The sequence below is a fragment of the Oncorhynchus mykiss genome, chromosome 8 (genome assembly GCF_013265735.2).
Source record: "Oncorhynchus mykiss isolate Arlee chromosome 8, USDA_OmykA_1.1, whole genome shotgun sequence".
NCBI lineage: Eukaryota > Metazoa > Chordata > Actinopteri > Salmoniformes > Salmonidae > Oncorhynchus > Oncorhynchus mykiss.
The window spans coordinates 80,467,117-80,487,992 of NC_048572.1; the positions used below are offsets into that span (position 1 = coordinate 80,467,117).

At 44.2% G+C, this 20,876-nt stretch overlaps 1 protein-coding gene across 1 annotated transcript in view; it reads right to left on the reverse strand.

The window, feature by feature from the left end:
- The window catches only part of klhl24a (kelch-like family member 24a), a 56,076-nt gene extending 42,145 nt beyond the window's left edge, over positions 1–13,931 (reverse strand). Inside the window, exons 1-4 of the mRNA XM_021613995.2 lie at positions 13,647–13,931; positions 8,899–9,002; positions 7,779–8,623; positions 2,004–2,188 (exon numbers count right to left, since the gene is read on the reverse strand). Coding sequence (XP_021469670.1) covers positions 2,004–2,188; positions 7,779–8,623; positions 8,899–8,973 — 1,105 coding nt within the window. The 5' untranslated portion in view covers positions 8,974–9,002; positions 13,647–13,931. The remainder of the gene's footprint in view (positions 1–2,003; positions 2,189–7,778; positions 8,624–8,898; positions 9,003–13,646) is intronic.
- Positions 13,932–20,876: the final 6,945 nt, after the last annotated feature.

Consider the following 20,876-nt stretch of genomic DNA (forward strand, 5'->3'; position numbering starts at 1 on the left):
CAGTTGTTTTCAAGACAAAACTAAACAAATAAACTTCTGTCTATCTCCATAGAACAAACAGAGCATATGATGAGAACCAGTTGTTTTCAAGACAAAACTAAACAAATAAACGTCTAATACTTTAAAGTCCACCATGACGTTGAACCTACTCATTAGGCTTCCAGGTCTGTTCTCTCAGGAAGGAATTGTTGTTCACCCTCCTACACAGGAGGACAGACCGTGGCGTTAAAAACACCCCTTAGGAAAAGTCAAGGAGAGGGGCATGCCGAGACACGGGATGAAAAGGTGATTTTATTGGACAGCTTTCTCAGAAATGTGTGTACAGTACAGTAGATCATTACATTTGATCTTTGAGTTATTCTGAACATTCCAACTACTGTCAAATACAATCAATGGTGTCTTCTGGAATTCCTGGATTTGTTAGAATCCAGTGAAATTACTTTTCGTTGGGTTGGTTAATGTGGTCAAGGTTAGGATTCCCACAACGGTGAGTGGAGAGGTGAACCGTTAGGTCATATTGTGGTCATAGACAGTGAGTGTTGTGAGCTGAAGTATGCAGTCACTTGTCCCATCCAGAATCATGTTTAGGGTCATGGTCACAGTCACGGTTCAGACAAACTGGGCTTTACTGCAGCTGTACGGATGGACACCCACCAGAGTATGTGTGTGAGAGCCACAGAAGGAAGAAAATAGAGGGTGGTAGAGAGAGGGAGAGAGAGAGAGAGAGAGAGAGAGGGGAATGAGAGAAAAAGAGAAAGAGGGAAGGAGAGAGAGAGGGAGAGAGATAGGGGAGGAGAGAGAGAGGGAGAGAGAGCAAGAGAAGGAAGGAGAGAAAGAAGGAGAGGGAGAGATAGAGGGTCATTAATAATAAGAGGAGGAATGAATAACCCGAAAGAGAGAGGGAGAGGAGAGGGAGGGAGGGAGAGAGGGGGACATTATGTTGACATTTCCAGGCATGCCTTGTGGGTAGATTGATAGCGCACACTTGAGGACATGTAGAGCACAATATATAAACACTGAACTCTTTCCCTCTAGACCAGACTGTGAACTTACAGGGAAAGATATAAACACTGAACTCTTTCCCTCTAGACCAGACTGTGAACTTACAGGGAAAGCCTGAGGTATGGCATTACATTGGAACCCATGCAGTCAGAGACTGTAGATGACATTATCCTACTGCTGCCCTGTTAAACTTGGGCCCAGTGAGGCTTTAAAAAGGGCAGTCTGCGCCACACTTGGTCAGCACACTTCTCCCAGTACTAACCAGCCCGGTCAAAAGGCTATAAAGGCCCTGGGTAGAAGTTCCCCATTGGCACAGATCTAGGAACAGCTTACCTTCCGTAAACCCTAACCTCAGCCATTAGAGGGTAAGACTCAGACTGACTATAGATCAGCGTTTTTGAGCAATTTTATCCTCGAAAGCTATAAAGTGCAAAGAGCCGTGTGACCCTGACTCTTGGCCAATGGGAAGAGATGGAATGAGTGAGCTGGCCAATAAGGGCCTCCCTGGGCACTGCGCCTGCAGATTCTGTCCAGATGTTGCTCTCACATTTTCCTCTTATAAAAGAAAAAAAAAAGACATGGCAAAAAAATACATTAGTCCCTGTTCTTCACTCCACAGAGAGGGAAGACATAGCTGAGTACTCTACAGCTGTGTCTCAATAGGCTGTCAAATAATGATTCCCTTAGCGGGTCTCCTTTCTTCAATGACTGAGTTTTTCCTTTTTCCTGGTCGGATCAGCGATTCCTGTCTCTATTAATGGCCATCTGGACTGGAAGGATAGGTGATAGTGATAGGTAGAGCCCTATCCAATCCTTCTAGCTATCTCTGGTCATTCAGCAGATAACACAAGGGAAGGATGTTACTACAATTAACCAATTGAAGCAGATGGTTCCCATGTATACTTCCTGGTATTTCCTGATCTCTTTCATGATGACATATTCCATGACTACTAATTGTTGTTTAGGATGGCAGACTGTCAGCGAACAGATGAGGAGCTCACCTGAGACAAGGATGTCGTTACGCAGGGCACAGACGGCGTACTCTGACTTGGTGAACTCTGGGAGCTTGGCTAGGGCCTTCCACTCTCCTGTCACAGGGTCGTAACACTCTGTGTAGGGCAGGTTGAACCCTCCCACCCTCTCACAGCCCCCCACCACCACAATCACCTCTGAGTAGCCAGTCGACCTGCAGATAGAGGGATGGAGGAAGGTGGAGAGAGGGAGATGGAAGGGGGGGAGAGAAAGCGAGAGAGGACAGTAATAAACCAACAATACAGTAACAAGACTCATCAAAATAAACCTAACACTAGTCACTGTGGAGGAATAAGACAGCACAGAAAGACTACACAGAGCAACATTACACAACACAGCACTATTACAGAGGAACATTACATAACACAGCACTATTCCAGAGGAACACAGACAACACAGCACCACTACAGAGGAACATTACATAACACAGCTCCACTACAGAGGAACACAGACAACACAGCACCACTACAGAGGAACATTACATAACACAGCACCACTACAGAGGAACACAGACAACACAGCACCCCTACAGAGGAACATTACATAACACAGCACCACTACAGAGGAACATTACATAACACAGCACCACTACAGAGGAACACAGACAACACAGCACCACTACAGAGGAACATAGACAACACAGCACCACTACAGAGGAACATTACATAACACAGCACCACTACAGATGAACATTACATAACACAGCACTATTCCAGAGGAACACAGACAACACAGCACAACTACAGAGGAACACAGACAACACAGCACCACTACAGAGGAACACAGACAACACAGCACCACTACAGAGGAACATTACATATCACAGCACCACTACAGAGGAACATTACATAACACAGCACTATTCCAGAGGAACACAGACAACACAGCACCACTACAGAGGAACACAGACAACACAGCACCACTACAGAGGAACATAGACAACACAGCTCCACTACAGAGGAACACAGACAACACAGCACTAACACAGAGGAACATTACATAACACAGCACCACTACAGAGGAACACAGACAACACAGCACCACTACAGAGGAACATTACATAACACAGCACCACTACAGAGGAACACAGACAACACAGCACCACTACAGAGGAACATAGACAACACAGCACCACTACAGAGGAACACAGACAACACAGCACTAACACAGAGGAACATTACATAACACAGCACCACTACAGAGGAACATAGACAACACAGCACCACTACAGAGGAACACAGACAACACAGCACCACTACAGAGGAACACAGACAACACAGCACTAACACAGAGGAACATTACATAACACAGCACCACTACAGAGGAACACAGACAACACAGCACCACTACAGAGGAACACAGACAACACAGCACCACTACAGAGGAACACAGACAACACAGCACCACTACAGAGGGACATAGACAACACAGCTCCACTACAGAGGAACACAGACAACACAGCACTAACACAGAGGAACATTACATAACACAGCACCACTACAGAGGAACACAGACAACACAGCACCACTACAGAGGAACATAGACAACACAGCTCCACTACAGAGGAACACAGACAACACAGCACTAACACAGAGGAACATTACATAACACAGCACCACTACAGAGGAACATAGACAACACAGCTCTACTACAGAGGGACACAGACAACACAGCACCACTACAGAGGAACACAGACAACACAGCACCACTACAGAGGAACATAGACAACACAGCTCCACTACAGAGGAACACAGACAACACAGCACCACTACAGAGGAACATTACATAACACAGCACCACTACAGAGGAACACAGACAACACAGCACCACTACAGAGGAACATAGACAACACAGCTCCACTACAGAGGAACATAGACAACACAGCACTAACACAGAGGAACACAGACAACACAGCACCACTACAGAGGAACATTACATAACACAGCACCACTACAGAGGAACACAGACAACACAGCACCACTACAGAGGAACATAGACAACACAGCTCCACTACAGAGGAACACAGACAACACAGCTCCACTACAGAGGAACACAGACAACACAGCACTACTACAGAGGAACATAGACAACACAGCACCACTACAGAGGAACACAGACAACACAGCTCCACTACAGAGGAACACAGACAACACAGCACCACTACAGAGGAACATTACATAACACAGCACCACTACAGAGGAACACAGACAACACAGCACCACTACAGAGGAACACAGACAACACAGCTCCACTACAGAGGAACACAGACAACACAGCTCTACTACAGAGGAACACAGACAGCACAGCTCCACTACAGAGGAACATAGACAACACAGCTCCACTACAGAGGAACACAGACAACACAGCTCTACTACAGAGGGACACAGACAACACAGCTCTACTACAGAGGAACACAGACAACACAGCTCCACTGTACTTATTGTACTTATCTACCTGGCAAAATACTCAAAATACATGTTCTTAAGAACAGAAATAACTTACTAAAGGCCACTGAATATCAATGACCTCAGTAAATGGTGGTGCCCTATCTGCCTCACTGTTTGAAAAGTGCATGCCAGGGCTATGACGTGAACTCCTTCGGTTGGGGGGGTGGGGATTCACAATTCAGGCAGGCAGGCAGGCAGGCAGGCAGGCAGGCAGGCAGGCAGGCAGGCAGGCAGGCAGGCAGGCAGGCAGGCAGGCAGGCAGGCAGGCAGGCATACAGACAGACAGACAGACAGACAGACAGACAGACAGGCAGGCTCCACGCCTGTTCTGATCTGCCTGGATACTGACACAGCACTCTTAAGAGACACGTCACCTCCCTGCTAGCTAACTGGCACCCAGCGTCAAATAATACTTAACCCAGACAACTCCACAGACCGGAGAAAAGCTCTGTTGAAACCAGTGATGGGAGAAAAGCTCTGTTGAAACCAGTGATGGGAGAAAAGCTCTGTTGAAACCAGTGATGTCTAAAATAGCAGATGTGGCTATAAAGACTTAAACTTATCTGCTAACACTTATCTGCTAACACTTATCTGCTAACACTTATCTGCTAACACTTATCTGCTAACACATATCTGCTAACACTTATCTGCTAACACTTATCTGCTAACACTTATCTGCTAACACATATCTGCTAACACTTATCTGCTAACACTTATCTGCTAACACATATCTGCTAACACTTATCTGCTAACACTTATCTGCTAACACTTATCTGCTAACACTTACACTCAACACTCATAACACAGAATACATAAAGACATCACACAGAAGATTCTCTGTGGATGAACTCATCACTCACATGGACCTATGTATATCGTACACAAACAAACATCCTTCAAATAATTCCTTATGGACACAAACACGGCTGTATGTGACTCGCTGCTTCACTACTGCTAATAAAACTAGACCGAACGGTACGAAGGTTTCAGGCGACAAAGGCTTGCAACATAGCAGTTATTCTGGCAGAAAAATAGAATGTGTATGGACAAGCTCTTCTACCTCATGACACAATTTCATTACAAAACAGGATTATTAAACAAACCTTCCCCCAATGAAGGGTCTGTCTGCACAATAAGGCAGCAGGCACACATTCATGTTGTAACTCAAAACCATCTACTGTGGAAGACAAGTGCTGTGTCTGACACTCTTCCTTTGATCTTTCAGTCATCTGTCTGTCTTTCTCTCTCTCTCCATCCCTCTCTGTCTGTCTTTCTCTCTCTCTCCATCCCCCTCTGTCTGTCTTTCTCTCTCTCTCCATCCCTCTCTGTCTGTCTTTCTCTCTCTCTCCATCCCTCTCTGTCTGTCTTTCTCTCTCTCTCCATCCCCCTCTGTCTGTCTTTCTCTCTCTCTCCATCCCTCTCTGTCTGTCTTTCTCTCTCTCTCCATCACTCTCTGTCTGTCTTTCTCTCTCTCTCCATCCCTCTCTGTCTGTCTTTCTCTCTCTCTCCATCCCCCTCTGTCTGTCTTTCTCTCTCTCTCTCCATCACTCTCTGTCTGTCTTTCTCTCTCTCTCCATCACTCTCTGTCTGTCTTTCTCTCTCTCTCCATCCCTATCTGTCTGTCTTTCTCTCTCTCTCCATCACTCTCTGTCTGCCTTTCTCTCTCTCTCCATCACTCGGTCTGTCTTTCTCTCTCTCTCTCCATCCTCCTCTGTCTGTCTTTCTCTCTCTCTCCATCCCTCTCTGTCTGCCTTTCTCTCTCCATCACTCTCTGTCTGTCTCTCTCTCTCTCCATCACTCTCTGTCTGTCTATCTCTCTCTCCATCCCCCTCTGTCTGTCTTTCTCTCTCTCTCCATCACTCTCTGTCTGTCTTTCTCTCTCTCCATCACTCTCTGTCTGTCTCTCTCTCTCTCTCCATCACTCTCTGTCTGTCTGTCTCTCTCTCCATCACTCTCTGTCTGTCTGTCTCTCTCTCTCTCTCTCCATCACTCTCTGTCTGTCTTTCTTTGTCTCTCTCCATCACTCTCTGTATGTCTTTCTTTCTCTCTCTCCATCACTCTCTGTCTGTCTGTCTTTCTCTCTCTCTCCATCCCTCTCTGTCTGTCTGTCTCTCTCTCCATCCCTTTCTGTCTGTCTGTCTCTCTCTCCATCCCCCTCTGTCTGTCTTTCTTTCTCTCTCTCCATCACTCTCTGTCTGTCTGTCTTTCTCTCTCTCCATCACTCTCTGTCTGTCTTTCTTTCTCTCTCTCCATCACTCTCTGTCTGTCTTTCTCTCTCTCTCCATCCCTCTCTGTCTGTCTGTCTCTCTCTCTCCATCCCTCTCTGTCTGTCTGTCTCTCTCTCTCCATCCCCCTCTGTCTGTCTTTCTTTCTCTCTCTCCATCACTCTCTGTCTGTCTTTCTTTCTCTCTCTCCATCACTCTCTGTCTGTCTTTCTTTCTCTCTCTCCATCACTCTCTGTCTGTCTTTCTTTCTCTCTCTCCATCACTCTCTGTCTGTCTTTCTTTCTCTCTCTCCATCACTCTCTGTCTGTCTTTCTCTCTCTCTCCATCACTCTCTCTGTCTTTCTTTCTCTCTCTCCATCACTCTCTGTCTGTCTTTCTTTCTCTCCATCACTCTCTGTCTGTCTTTCTTTCTCTCTCTCCATCACTCTCTGTCTGTCTTTCTTTCTCTCTCTCCATCACTCTCTGTATGTCTTTCTTTCTCTCTCTCCATCACTCTCTGTCTGTCTCTCTCTCTCTCTCTCTCTGTCTTTCTTTCTCTCTCTCCATCACTCTCTGTCTGTCTCTCTCTCTCTCTCTCTGTCTTTCTTTCTCTCTCTCCATCACTCTCTGTCTGTCTTTCTCTCTCATCTTTCTCTTCACAGAGGCAAAGGTGGGTGGTTCTTAACTTGAGCCGAGAGCAAAGTGGCAGTGGTTTTTGTTTACAAACAGACATTCTTATCCTTTTTACAATTACAGTTAATCCCCATAAAATGATTGTGAAAGATGAGTGACGAGCCAAGAGGAATTAGAGATTACATATCATTTGTCTTCCAGTTGACTGGCAGGGAAGAAGGAACTGTACCGTATTCAGTCACAACACTTCCTCATATTTGAGAGGGCCCTAGTTCCTTCAGGGCCTTATAATAAATAAAGGACTCAGGAGGTGAATTCTGCCTTACCTAGATGTGTTGAATTTTTCTATCCATAAAGCTGTGCCAAATACAATTCCCCTTGAGGGACAATGCAGTTCTATTGAATTTAATTGACTGACCAAGTCTCTGAACTACACCTCCCAGCATCCCCTGCACAGTACCTGCGTGGGCGGGTCCTGGGGGACATCATCTCGTTGCCCAGTACGTGGTACCGCCGGGCCTCGTGGAGGAGCTGGTAGCACTCTGGCGCCGTCTGGATGATCTGGTCTCCTTCCACTGTCTGGACAAAGTAGTTGGGGTGCAGCAGGGGCAGACGGACGTGGTGCAGCAGGTCCTTAAGCACGGGCCTCCGGGGCTCCACACTGTGGTACACCCAGCGCATCACCGCCTCAAACACCACCTCCTCCTTCCCGATGGCCAGTTCATCACTGCAGATGTACTCCTCCAGCTCGTCTCTCCTCAGGTCCAGGAACTCCTCGTGTTGGGCCACGTCAGGGAAGTTGGCCAGGGCGTACGAGCGGCAGCGGCTGGCCAGCTGTTTCAGTGCGTGGGCGTCGGCGAAGCGTTGGATGCCCAAGCAATTGCAAGGGTCAAGCTGGTCTTCGAGGAACTTGGCGCAGGCGTCGCGGAGCGTGGAGATCTGGAAGAGGCTGGAGGTCTCGAAGAGGAACTGCACGTTGTCAGTGGTGATCTTGGCGCGGCCCGTGTAGACGTAGCTGAGGAAGGAGTCCATGGCCTCGGCCAGGATGCCGTTGATCTCCACCAGCATCTCACGCGACTCGCGGTGGTCATTGCAGAACATGGCACGGAAGTAGGAGGAACAGGCAGAGAGCACAGCACGGTGGCAGGGGAACTCGCGGCCCTGCACGCTGATGACCACGTCGGTGAAGAGGCGGCTGTCGCGGAACTCGTTGAACACCTGCAAGATGGCCTCCGAGTGGGAGGAGCCGGAGGAGAACTCCAGAACTTCATTACCGGTCAGGGTTTTAGAGTCCACTTCGAACACCTTGGAGGGATGAAAATAATGAGTTTAATTTACTTTTAAAGGCCTACTCTGTAACTTTTAATCTACAGTCAAAAGTGATAACGTGGCACTGGTTTATAAACTGGAAGAGGGGGTCTTGGCCATGTTCCCGTTTGTTATGCTTCTTGGAAAAATGTGATTTTAGTGTGTTTTTATTTGCCACTTGAGAAATAATTGACACACATTGCCCTTCAAAACACTTGTCAAGACTAGTAAGAACTCGGAGTTGTGATAAAATGAGTGGGTTTAGTGAGCACCTTTCGTTTGACGGCGGGGGAGTCCCTGGTCCCAGAGTCCTCCCTGTTGAGCCGTCTGCCCAGGATCAACACCATGGCTGCTGCCCTATAGACCGACCAGATACCTGGAGGGAAAACAGGAAATAAGGTTATAGACGGACCGGATACCTGGAGGGAAAACAGGAAATAAGGTTATAGACTGACCGGATACCTGGAGGGAAAACAGGAAATAAGGTTATAGACCGACCAGATACCTGGAGGGAAAACAGGAAATAAGGTTATAGACCGACCAGATACCTGGAGGGAAAACAGGAAATAAGGTTAAACTGACCTGATACCTGTAGGGACAACAGGAAATAAGGTTAAACTGACCTGATACCTGGAGGGACAACAGGAATAAGGTTAAACTGACCTGTTACCTGGAGGGACAACAGGAAATAAGGTTAAACTGACCTGATACCTGGAGGGACAACAGGAAATAAGGTCATAGACCAACCGGATACCTGGAGGGACAAAAGGAAATAAGTTTATAGATCGACCGGATACCTGGAGGGACACCAGGAAATAAGGTTATAGATCGACCGGATACCTGGAGGGACAACAGGAAATAAGGTTATAGATCGACCGGATACCTGGAGGGACAACAGGAAATAAGTTCATAGACCGACCGGATACCTGGAGGGACAACAGGAAATAAGGTTATAGACTGAAGGGATACCTGGAGGGACAACAGGAAATAAGGTTATAGACCGAAGGGATACCTGGAGGGACAACAGGAAATAAGGTCATAGACCGACCGGATACCTGGAGGGACAACAGGAAATAAGGTTATAGACCAACCGGATACCTGGAGGGACAACAGGAAATAAGGTCATAGACCGACCGGATAATAAGGTTAAAGTGGTACAGTAGATATGGGTGTAGACCGACCGGATAATAAGGTTAAAGTGGTACAGTAGATATGGGTGTAGACCGACCGGATAATAAGGTTAAAGTGGTACAGTAGATATGGGTGTAGACCGACCGGATAATAAGGTTAAAGTGGTACAGTAGATATGGGTGTAGACCGACCGGATAATAAGGTTAAAGTGGTACAGTAGATATGGGTGTAGACCGACCGGATAATAAGGTTAAAGTGGTACAGTAGATATGGGTGTAGACCGACCGGATAATAAGGTTAAAGTGGTACAGTAGATATGGGTGTAGACCGACCGGATAATAAGGTTAAAGTGGTACAGTAGATATGGGTGTAGACCGACCGGATAATAAGGTTAAAGTGGTACAGTAGATATGGGTGTAGACCGACCGGATAATAAGGTTAAAGTGGTACAGTAGATATGGGTGTAGACCGACCGGATAATAAGGTTAAAGTGGTACAGTAGATATGGGTGTAGACCGACCGGATAATAAGGTTAAAGTGGTACAGTAGATATGGGTGTAGACCAAGCAATAAATGAGCTCTTTACTCATTTTAGTTTATCTTTATTTAACTAGGCAAGTCAGTTAAGAAAATAATCTTATTTTCAATGACGGCCTAGGAACAGTGGGTTAACTGCCTTGTTCAGGGGCAGAACGACAGATTTGTACCTTGTCAGCTCGGGGATTCGAACTTGCAACCTTTCGGTTACTAGTCCAACACTCTAACAACTAGGCTATCCTGCTGCCCCGTCTAGTTATGCTGTATATTTATTTCAGATGATTAATGTGTTACATGTATGTTATAACCCTATATAAGTGTAAATCAGTTTATATGTGGTGTTATACCTTAAGGAACAGTAGATCTGAATGTGCATGTGTTATAGACCTGTTATAAGCCTACGTAGCTTTAGATCAAAACTTACAATTGTTATAAATAAGTATAAATCAAGTTATACAAGTCACTTGAAGTTGAACTTAACTACTGAACTTGAACCACTGCTGCTGTGGTGACGAAATGGAGAAACCAAGTACACTCCAGAGGCAATGGCCATAAGTCACAAGGGAAACAGCCTGCTTTCCGCTTCAGAGAGAGAACTAGTTGTACTAACAATTCCAGCGTCTTCAGGGTAGAGCTACTGTATCTTGCATCACAGTAGAGGAAAAAATGTCGCACAGGGCCAGTTCCAGCCATACGCACAGGGCCAGTTCCAGGCATACGCACAGGGCCAGTTCCAGCCATACGCACAGGGCCAGTTCCAGCCATACGCACAGGGCCAGTTCCAGCCATACGCACAGGGCCAGTTCCAGCCATACGCACAGGGCCAGTTCTAGGCATACGCACAGGGCCAGTTCCAGGCATACGCACAGGGCCAGTTCCAGCGATACGCACAGGGCCAGTTCCAGGCATACGCACAGGGCCAGTTCCAGCCATACGCACAGGGCCAGTTCCAGCCATACGCACAGGGCCAGTTCCAGCCATACGCACAGGGCCAGTTCCAGCCATACGCACAGGGCCAGTTCTAGGCATACGCACAGGGCCAGTTCCAGGCATAAGCGACATAAACGGTCGCTTAGAGCCCACGGCCGCCAGGGGGCCCCAGTCCCCAAAGCATAATTGTATTTCATTTATTTTTAAAACTCAAGCAGGGATCGCAACTTACTATTGAGAGTAAGAATAGTAGAACATACCGGGTGCAATTTCAAAATGTGGTTGTGCATCAGCAGTTTTTCTCACAGTAAGTGACAGTAAGCATGTCAGCTAACAACGCTTACATTGGTAGTTAGTCTAGCCAGCTATCTAAACTTGTAGTAATAAAATACTGCACCCAGATATCCTGACCTCCAGGGGGCCCCAATTTATTTTGTTATTTAAAAAATATATATATATATAAATATACATATTTAACTAGCCAAGTCAGTTAAGAACAAAGTCTTATTTACAATGACGGCCCGACCCCGGCCAAACCCTAACCCAGACGACGCTGGGCCAATTGCGCGCCGCTCTATGGGACTCCCAATCACGGCTGGTTGTGATACAGCCTAGAAATGAACCAGGGTCTGTAGTGGCACCTCTAGCAGTGAGATGCAGTGCTTTAGACCGCTGCGACAAATATCATATTAACATAGCATTAGTCACAAAATGTGTAGAATTTCTGAGAACTGGCTATAAAACGGCAACATTTTAACTACACCCCAAGGCAAAATGTGTAGAACTACGTGAAATTAACTTTGCTGGGAGGTGGGGGGGCCCCCTAACCAAATCCTGCTTAGGGCCCCCAAAAGGCTTGAGCAGGGCCTGAATTATTATTATTTTATTTAGTTCACCTTTATTTAACCTGATAAATATGCACATATCTACAAACTAACCCCTTCCTCTGTCTCTGTACTGAAGCAGATGTTCCCTGGGACATAGTACTACAGTTGAAAAGGCCAGCAACCACAAGGACAATAGAGCTAGAAAGGTTGTTGTGCAATGGTACATCAATCATGTTTGCTTTGAATGAAACTAGGTGAAGAAAAGATAGGCATCATCCCATCATGCTTTTAACAGTGGGCAATCTGCGACACCGGTTGAAACCGGGCCTATAGTCTTTTCAACGGTGATCCTCTAACTGTGGGTGCCTAGAGGCATAGTCTTTGAAACAGACTGACTGCTAAACCAGATTCATGCCATACCAGATTAATGCCAAACCAGATTAATCGTCAATTCTGGGAGAAGAGCCTCGGGGTCACTCCTCCTTTGTCATTTTTTTCACTTCCAGAGAATGGCAAATTTGGAGCAAAAAACAGGTATGAGTAGGCTGTCTTCAGCTCACAGTTTTTTACACGAACACGCACACGCACACGCACAGGTGTATAGCCCCAAGCCATCTATCTCAAACCATCTATTTAATTTAGACGGGAAAATGACTCCTTCACTCTGTCTCATTCTGCCAGGAGTATTAAAGATATAGATGTTGACATTTGCTCATGATGTCTTTGAGGCACTAGCGCGCGCTCTTCACTCAGGTCACGTGCGTGCCGTTACTAAATCAAGGCGGTTATTAACCGCAGCGCACGGGTCTGGCCAGCTATCTGATGAACGTAGTCACTCTCATCCCGGCTATATTTAACCTGGCGGTCCACCGCAAGACGCCAAGCGGAACAAAACACACAACTGTTTGCGTGTGTTATCCTAGTCCACAGCTGCAGCACCTCCTCGTAATTAAGTAACACAAAAGCAAGGGTTTGCAAGTGGCAGAGCCTCCTTCCCTGACGCATGGAACATTCCCTTCTTATGACATGTGTAGCTAGCTATAGGCTATATAAAGACCACAACAAAGTTAGCGGACTAAACTCCACTCCATGGAGGTGTGAAGTTTACTCCGCATGTAACAGCTATTGCATCTCTTATATAGCCACAGTGACCTCGTCTTCTTGTCACGTCTTTTTTAATTTTTTTTTTATTAATTACACACAATAAACAAGCAAATTCCCCCCCAAAATTTAGCAGATTAAATTCTGATCAGAATTGACAGAATCAATGTTATGCATGGAATCGAACATTATTATTTTGCAGCAATACGTGGATTATGACTGTGAAAATGTTTGACATAAAACGCATGTACAATAACAACTCCAAAAAAGTTAACTCGTGATATCTGCTATAGATGGTATGCTTTTCAATTGTGTCCCATCAGCCAAAAACCGATTACTTATTCTCGGCAACCTTGAACAGTGAGCAATTCAGTTTAGGGCAACAAATTAACGCATACAGTATCTTTACCAAAAATCCAATGCCACAACTGAATACAAACGCGTATTGAAATGCACGTTATATGTTACTTCCTATTTTTAGTAAAGTACCTTACCTTATCCAAAATTTTCCGTGTGAGCCGCCTCGGCTATTTGGAGTCGTGGAAAAATAAAAAAAAAAGTTGAAGAAAATGTTGTTCCGAAAATTCTTGGTCCAAAAATGTTATGATAAAAATAGGTTTCTTTACACATAAAGAAAAACAGAAAATACGTATTTCTCTATGTCCCAGACATCCTGACTTGTTATGCTGGTTGAGACAAAGAACTGTAACAAAGTGTAAACATCACAGCGAGATATAGGTCACATCCTCAGAATATGCCGACCCAGTCAGCTGGAGTTATTGGTGCTTATGGGTAGTGTATTTCATAAGAAGTGGTTGTGCCTTAGAGGTGTGCAATCAGAAAACAGCACTTCCCAAAGCACCTCTTTCGTCCGCGTGGCTGGCCTTTGTTTGCAAACAAAACTTCCCTGAAGTTGAACACTTTTTCCACAAAAAAATCGGGAAACTTTGTTGTCAACACCAATTGTGTAATAAAGTAAAGACTATTGCCCAATATTGCGATAGGCCTAATGAGTACTCATCGGGTCATTTATGAGCATGAGTTGAGAGACAAGTGTAGTACGAATCAGACATACTTTAGTAACTTTCCTTAATGCTGAAAGCTGACCAAGTTTTTACAATATAAATTGAATGGAAAACAAAACAACAATTTACATTATTTTCAATCACACACTGGTCAATGACATATAGTTGTGTTGTATTCTACTGTCCTGATTTTTTATTTTTTTTTAAAGCTACATTAAACAGTGAAGATCTTTATAACTCTCAGCCATGTGGTAAACAAAGGGTATGTTTTTCAGTTGTAACCCGATATGGGGCACGTGGGTAGAACGGTTAAAAACATGCTGCGGCCTCAGCAAATCTCTACAGTAAGGGAGGAGTTAAATGAATCATGTCGTAATTTCATTACAATATTGCACAATCCCATTTAGCCAAGGAAGGTTATCCTTAGAGAGCTACTTTCTCACTTTTGGTCTCTGACCCATTTTCAATGTTTTGTCCCAACTTGTCAATGCCCTACGTCATTCAAAACCCTGTTTTGAAACACAATTGCCCTCTAGTGGATGATCAATGCATATACATTGTGGCATTGTGAGTAATAAAAATAAAGACATTTCTTGACAAAACTATATTCGAAAAACGCGTTACCTTTAGTTCACATTGACATTACAGTTGATAGACAAGCAGGTTGTTACATAATCTGTTGTGGACAGACTGGGTAAATAATAAGGCATTGACCAAATTACCAAGATTTTAGTTATGGGTTAAAGGAGATTAGTAGTTAGATAACATTTCTCCAGTTCCTGTGGTACTGTTCATTTGACATCCAGCAACAGATGTGGAATCCAGATGTTGTTGACTCTCTATGGTCTCTTGACTAATGCCATAGTTGACCCTCTGCCCAAATCAGTTTGGTATCGAAATATCAGTGTGCATGTAAACCCACTCACTCTTAACCAACCACTCAGAAAATGATAGAATCAGAGAAAGCAGCTTGGTCAATTAAGGTCAATGTCAAAAGTGTTCACGTCACAGACTGTTGGCGTTGGGGATTTGAGCTGTCATTACTTTCTGAAGGACAAAATAGAGGAGACAGGGGTTGGTTGTCTCACTGGTTGGTTGTCTCACTAGTTGGTTATCCCCCTGGTTATTACTCAAAACTCAAAGAGCGTTGTGTCATAATCTGAAGATAAACATGGTTATCCTGCATGAGGTCAGTCAGGGTCACAGAACATTGACGTGAGATGGAATATTATCTTTCTTTATCGCTGAAAGTAAATATTCAGAGCTTGTTATTTCTTTAATAAACTGTTGTATGATGGAAGTATTTATAAACATTATTGAAAACAGGAAAGGGAGAGCTTTATTTCAAGCCTATTCGTGAGAGTTTATTATAGGTCAAGCCATGTGGTAACTAGCATCTTAATTAGCATTGGGCGGGGAGCGGGGGTGGGGTCACATTGATGTTGGGGTTGCTGGTCATAATCCATTCCCATTACTAAAGTACTAAATGAGTTGAAAAGACACCTAGAAAAACTAGTCAGGTCCATAAGTATTTGGACAGTGACACACTGAATCATTTTGTCTCTGTACGCCACCACAATGGATTTGAAAGGAAACAATCAATATGTGCTTTAAGTGTAGACTTCCATCTTTAATTTAAGGGTTTTGTCAAAAATGTTGTATGAACCATGTAGGAATTACAACAATTTTTGTACATAACCCCTCCATTTTAGGGGCTCAAAAGTAATTGGACAAACTAACAATCATACATTTAATTGTGAGTTTTAATACTTGGTTGCAAATCCTTTGCAGTCAATGACTGCCTGAAGTCTGGAACCCATAAACCAGATGCTGGGTTTCCTCCCTGGTGATGCTCTGCCAGGCCTTTACTGCAGCTGTCTTCAGGTCCTGCTTGTTATTGGGGCATTTTGCCTTCAGCAAGTGAAATGCATGCTCAATTGGATTCAGGTCACGTGATTGACTTGGCCATTGTAGAAGATTCCACTTCTTTGCCTTAAAAAATAATTGGGTTGCTTTCGCGGTATGCTTCGGGTCCATCTGCACTATGAAGCGCCATCCAATGAGTTTTGGCTGCATTTGGCTGAATCTGAGCAGATAATATATCCCCAAACACTTCAGGATTCATCCTGCTGCTTTTGTCAGCAGTCACATCATCAATAAATACAAGGGAACCAGGCCCATTGGAAGCCATTCATGCCCACCCCATAACACTACCTCCACCATGCTTCACAGAGGTGGTATAATGTGGTACAGTATGCTACGGCTCTTGAGCAGTTCCTTTCCTTCTCCATACTCTTCTCTTCCCATCATTCTGGTACAAGTTTATCTTTGTCTCATCTGTCCATAGGATGTTGTTCCGGGAACTGTACAGGCTTTTTATAGATGTTTGGCAAACTCTAATCTGGTCTTCTTGTTTTTGAGGTTTACCAATGTTTCCGTCTTGTGGTAAACCCTCTGAATTTACTCTGTCTTTTCTTGAATGTTGACTTTGACACAGATACCCTCCAGGAGGTAGGCGTGTTATTGATCTGGCCAACTGTTGAGAAGGGGGTTTTCTTCACCAGGGGAATCATTATTCTGTCATCCAGCACAGTTGTTTTCTGTGGTCTTCCGGGCCTTTTGGTGTCCCGGAGTTCACCAGTGCATTCTTTCTCTTTAAGAATGTACCAAATAGTTGATTTGACCACACCTAATGTTTTTGCTATCTCTCTGATGGGTTTGTTTTGATTGTTCAGCCTAATGATGGCTTGTTTCACTGGCAGTGACAGCTCTTTGGACTTCATATTGAGGGTTAACAACAACAGATTCCAAATGCCACACTTGAAATCAACTCTAGACCTTATATCCGTTTACTTGTAAACAAAACTAATGAGGGAATAACACACACCCGGCCATGGAACTGAACAGCCAATTGTCCAATTACTTTTGGTCACTTAAAGAGGGACCACATATAAAAAGCGTTGTAATTCCTACACCGTTCACCCGATTTGGATGTAAAAACCCTCAAATTAAAGCTGAAAATGTGCACTTTCAGCTCATATTCATTATTTAATCTCAACTCCAATATGTGGTAGACACCTAAAAATAATAATAACTTGGTCAATGTCCACATTTTTATGGATCTGACTGTATTTTCCAGATGTTGAAAAGATGTCTCTGTTTCACAAGTTTGGACAGCAAGTCCAGTACAGTAGAGTTTAATTCAGCCGAGTACAGCACAGTAGAGTAGAGTTTAATTCAGCCGAGTACAGTCCAGTACAGTAGAGTTTAATTCAGCCGAGTACAGTCCAGTACAGTAGAGTTTAATTCAGCCGAGTACAGTCCAGTACAGTAGAGTTTAATTCAGCCGAGTACAGTCCAGTACAGTAGAGTTTAATTCAGCCGAGTACAGTCCAGTACAGTAGAGTTTAATTCAGCCGAGTACAGTCCAGTACAGTAGAGTTTAATTCAGCCGAGTACAGTCCAGTACAGTAGAGTTTAATTCAGCCGAGTACAGTCCAGTACAGTAGAGTTTAATTCAGCCGAGTACAGTCCAGTAGAGTTTAATTCAGCCGAGTACAGCACAGTACAGTAGAGTTTAATTCAGCCGAGTACAGTTCAGCACAGTAGAGTTTAATTCAGCCGAGTACAGCACAGTACAGTAGAGTTTAATTCAGTCCAGTACAGTCCAGTACAGTAGAGTTTAATTCAGCCGAGTACAGTCCAGTACAGTAGAGTTTAATTCAGCCGAGTACAGTCCAGTACAGTAGAGTTTAATTCAGCCGAGTACAGTCCAGTAGAGTTTAATTCAGCCGAGTACAGCACAGTACAGTAGAGTTTAATTCAGCCGAGTACAGTTCAGCACAGTAGAGTTTAATTCAGCCGAGTACAGCACAGTACAGTAGTTTAATTCAGCCGAGCAAAGTCCAGTAGAGTTTAATTCAGCCGAGTACAGTAGAGTTTAATTCAGCCGAGTAGAGTAGTTTAATTCAGCCGAGTACAGTAGAGTTTAATTCAGCCGAGTACAGCAGATTACAGTAGAGTTTAATTCAGCCGAGTACAGCACAATACAGTAGAGTTTAATTCAGCCGAGTACAGTCCAGTACAGTAGAGTTTAATTCAGCCGAGTACAGTCCAGTACAGTAGAGTTTAATTCAGTCGAGTACAGTCCAGTACAGTAGAGTTTAATTCAGCCGAGTACAGTCCAGTACAGTAGAGTTTAATTCAGCCGAGTACAGTCCAGTAGAGTTTAATTCAGCCGAGTACAGCACAGTACAGTAGAGTTTAATTCAGCCGAGTACAGTTCAGCACAGTAGAGTTTAATTCAGCCGAGTACAGCACAGTACAGTAGTTTAATTCAGCCGAGCAAAGTCCAGTAGAGTTTAATTCAGCCGAGTACAGTAGAGTTTAATTCAGCCGAGTAGAGTAGTTTAATTCAGCCGAGTACAGTAGAGTTTAATTCAGCCGAGTACAGCAGATTACAGTAGAGTTTAATTCAGCCGAGTACAGCACAATACAGTAGAGTTTAATTCAGCCGAGTACAGTCCAGTACAGTAGAGTTTAATTCAGCCGAGTACAGTCCAGTAGAGTGCAGTACAGTGCAGTATAGTGCAGTACAGAGTAATTCAGTAGAGTACAGTACAATAGAGTTCAGTAGAGTCCAGTGTAATTCAGTAGAGTACAGTACAATAGAGTTTAGTAGAGTCCAGTGTAATTCAGTAGAGTACAGTACAGTAGAGTTTAGTAGAGTCCAGTGTAATTCAGTAGAGTACTGTACAGTAGACTACAGTACAGTGTAATAACACGTTTAATTTGTATAGCGCTTTTCATTACAGCAAGAATCTCAACGACGCTCTTAAAAACAAAACATTATGGTAAGCCTATTGACAGTTCTGACTGGAAGATCTCCCACAGCCACCCACTGCAGTCCAGAACAGTTGAATTCAGTAGAGTACAGTACAGTTTCATTCCGTAGAGTACGGTACATTAGAGTACAGTACAGTTGAGTTTAATTCCGTAGAGTATAGTACATTAGAGTACCATAGTTGTTTAATTCAGTAGACTACAGTACAGTTGCGCACTGAATACACAACTTTTGTTACTGTACTCTACTGTATACTGTGCTGAATTAAACTCCTGTACTCTACTGTATACTGTACTGTACTCTGCTGTATACTGTACTGTACTCTGCTGTATACTGTACTGTACTCTGCTGTATACTGTACTGTACTATGCTATATACTGTGCTGAATTAAACTCTACTGTACTGTACTCTGCTTAATTAAACTGATGTACTGTCCTCTACTGTATACTGTACTGTCCTCTACTGTATACTGTCCTCTGCTGTATACTGTCCTCTGCTGTATACTGTACTCTACTGTATACTGTCCTCTGCTGTATACTGTCCTCTGCTGTATACTGTCCTCTGCTGTATACTGTCCTCTACTGTATACTGTACTCTACTGTATACTGTGCTGTACTGTACACTACTTTTCTTTACTGTACTCTGCTGTGCTCTGCTGTATACTGTACTCTACTGTATACTGTACTCTGCTGTATACTGTACTGTTTACTGTTCTGTCCAAAATTGTGAAATGTTGACATCTTTGATTGCTTCAGATGAACGAACACACACACACACACACACACACACACACACACACACACGCACACACACACGTTCCTGTTTGAAAAAGTATTCCAGTTTATAGATTTACTTTTTTCACTTTAATAAAATATGTAATTTTCATCCAAATATCAGATGGCTACTGATTGTTCTATTAAGCATTTATATGACGATTTGAGTGGAGTAAGAACTACAATGTGAAGCAAATAAACTACGTTCAATTTATTGTTACTTATTTATTTTTAGTATATTAGATAGAAATACTGTTCAATAAAGAAAGCATTTACTTTTTTTTCTAAACCGTTCTAAATTGGTTCAATTTATGCTGAAAAACAAAAAGGCAAACATTGTGACAACCAACCCCATACTGTCCTGACAACCAACCCCATACTGTCCTGACAACCAACCCCATACTGTCCTGACAACCAACCCCATACTGTCTTGACAACCAACCCCACACTGCACTGACAACCAACCCCACACTGCACTGACAACCAACCCCATACTGTCCTGACAACCAACCCCACACTGCACTGACAACCAACCCCATACTGTCCTGACAACCAACCCCATACTATCCTGACAACCAACCCCATACTGTCCTGACAACCAACCCCATACTGTCCTGACAACCAACCCCATACTGTCCTGACAACCAACCCCATACTGTCCTGACAACCAACCCCATACTGTCCTGACAACCAACCCCATACTGTCTTGACAACCAACCCCACACTGCACTGACAACCAACCCCACACTGCACTGACAACCAACCCCATACTGTCCTGACAACCAACCCCATACTGTCTTGACAACCAACCCCACACTGCACTGACAACCAACCCCACACTGCACTGACAACCAACCCCATACTGTCCTGACAACCAACCCCATACTGTCCTGACAACCAACCCCACACTGTCCTGACAACCAACCCCACACTGTCCTGACAACCAACCCCATACTGTCCTGACAACCAACCCCATACTGTCCTGACAACCAACCCCACACTGTCCTGACAACCAACCCCACACTGTCCTGACAACCAACCCCATAATGTCCTGACAACCAACCCCATACTGCCCTGACAACC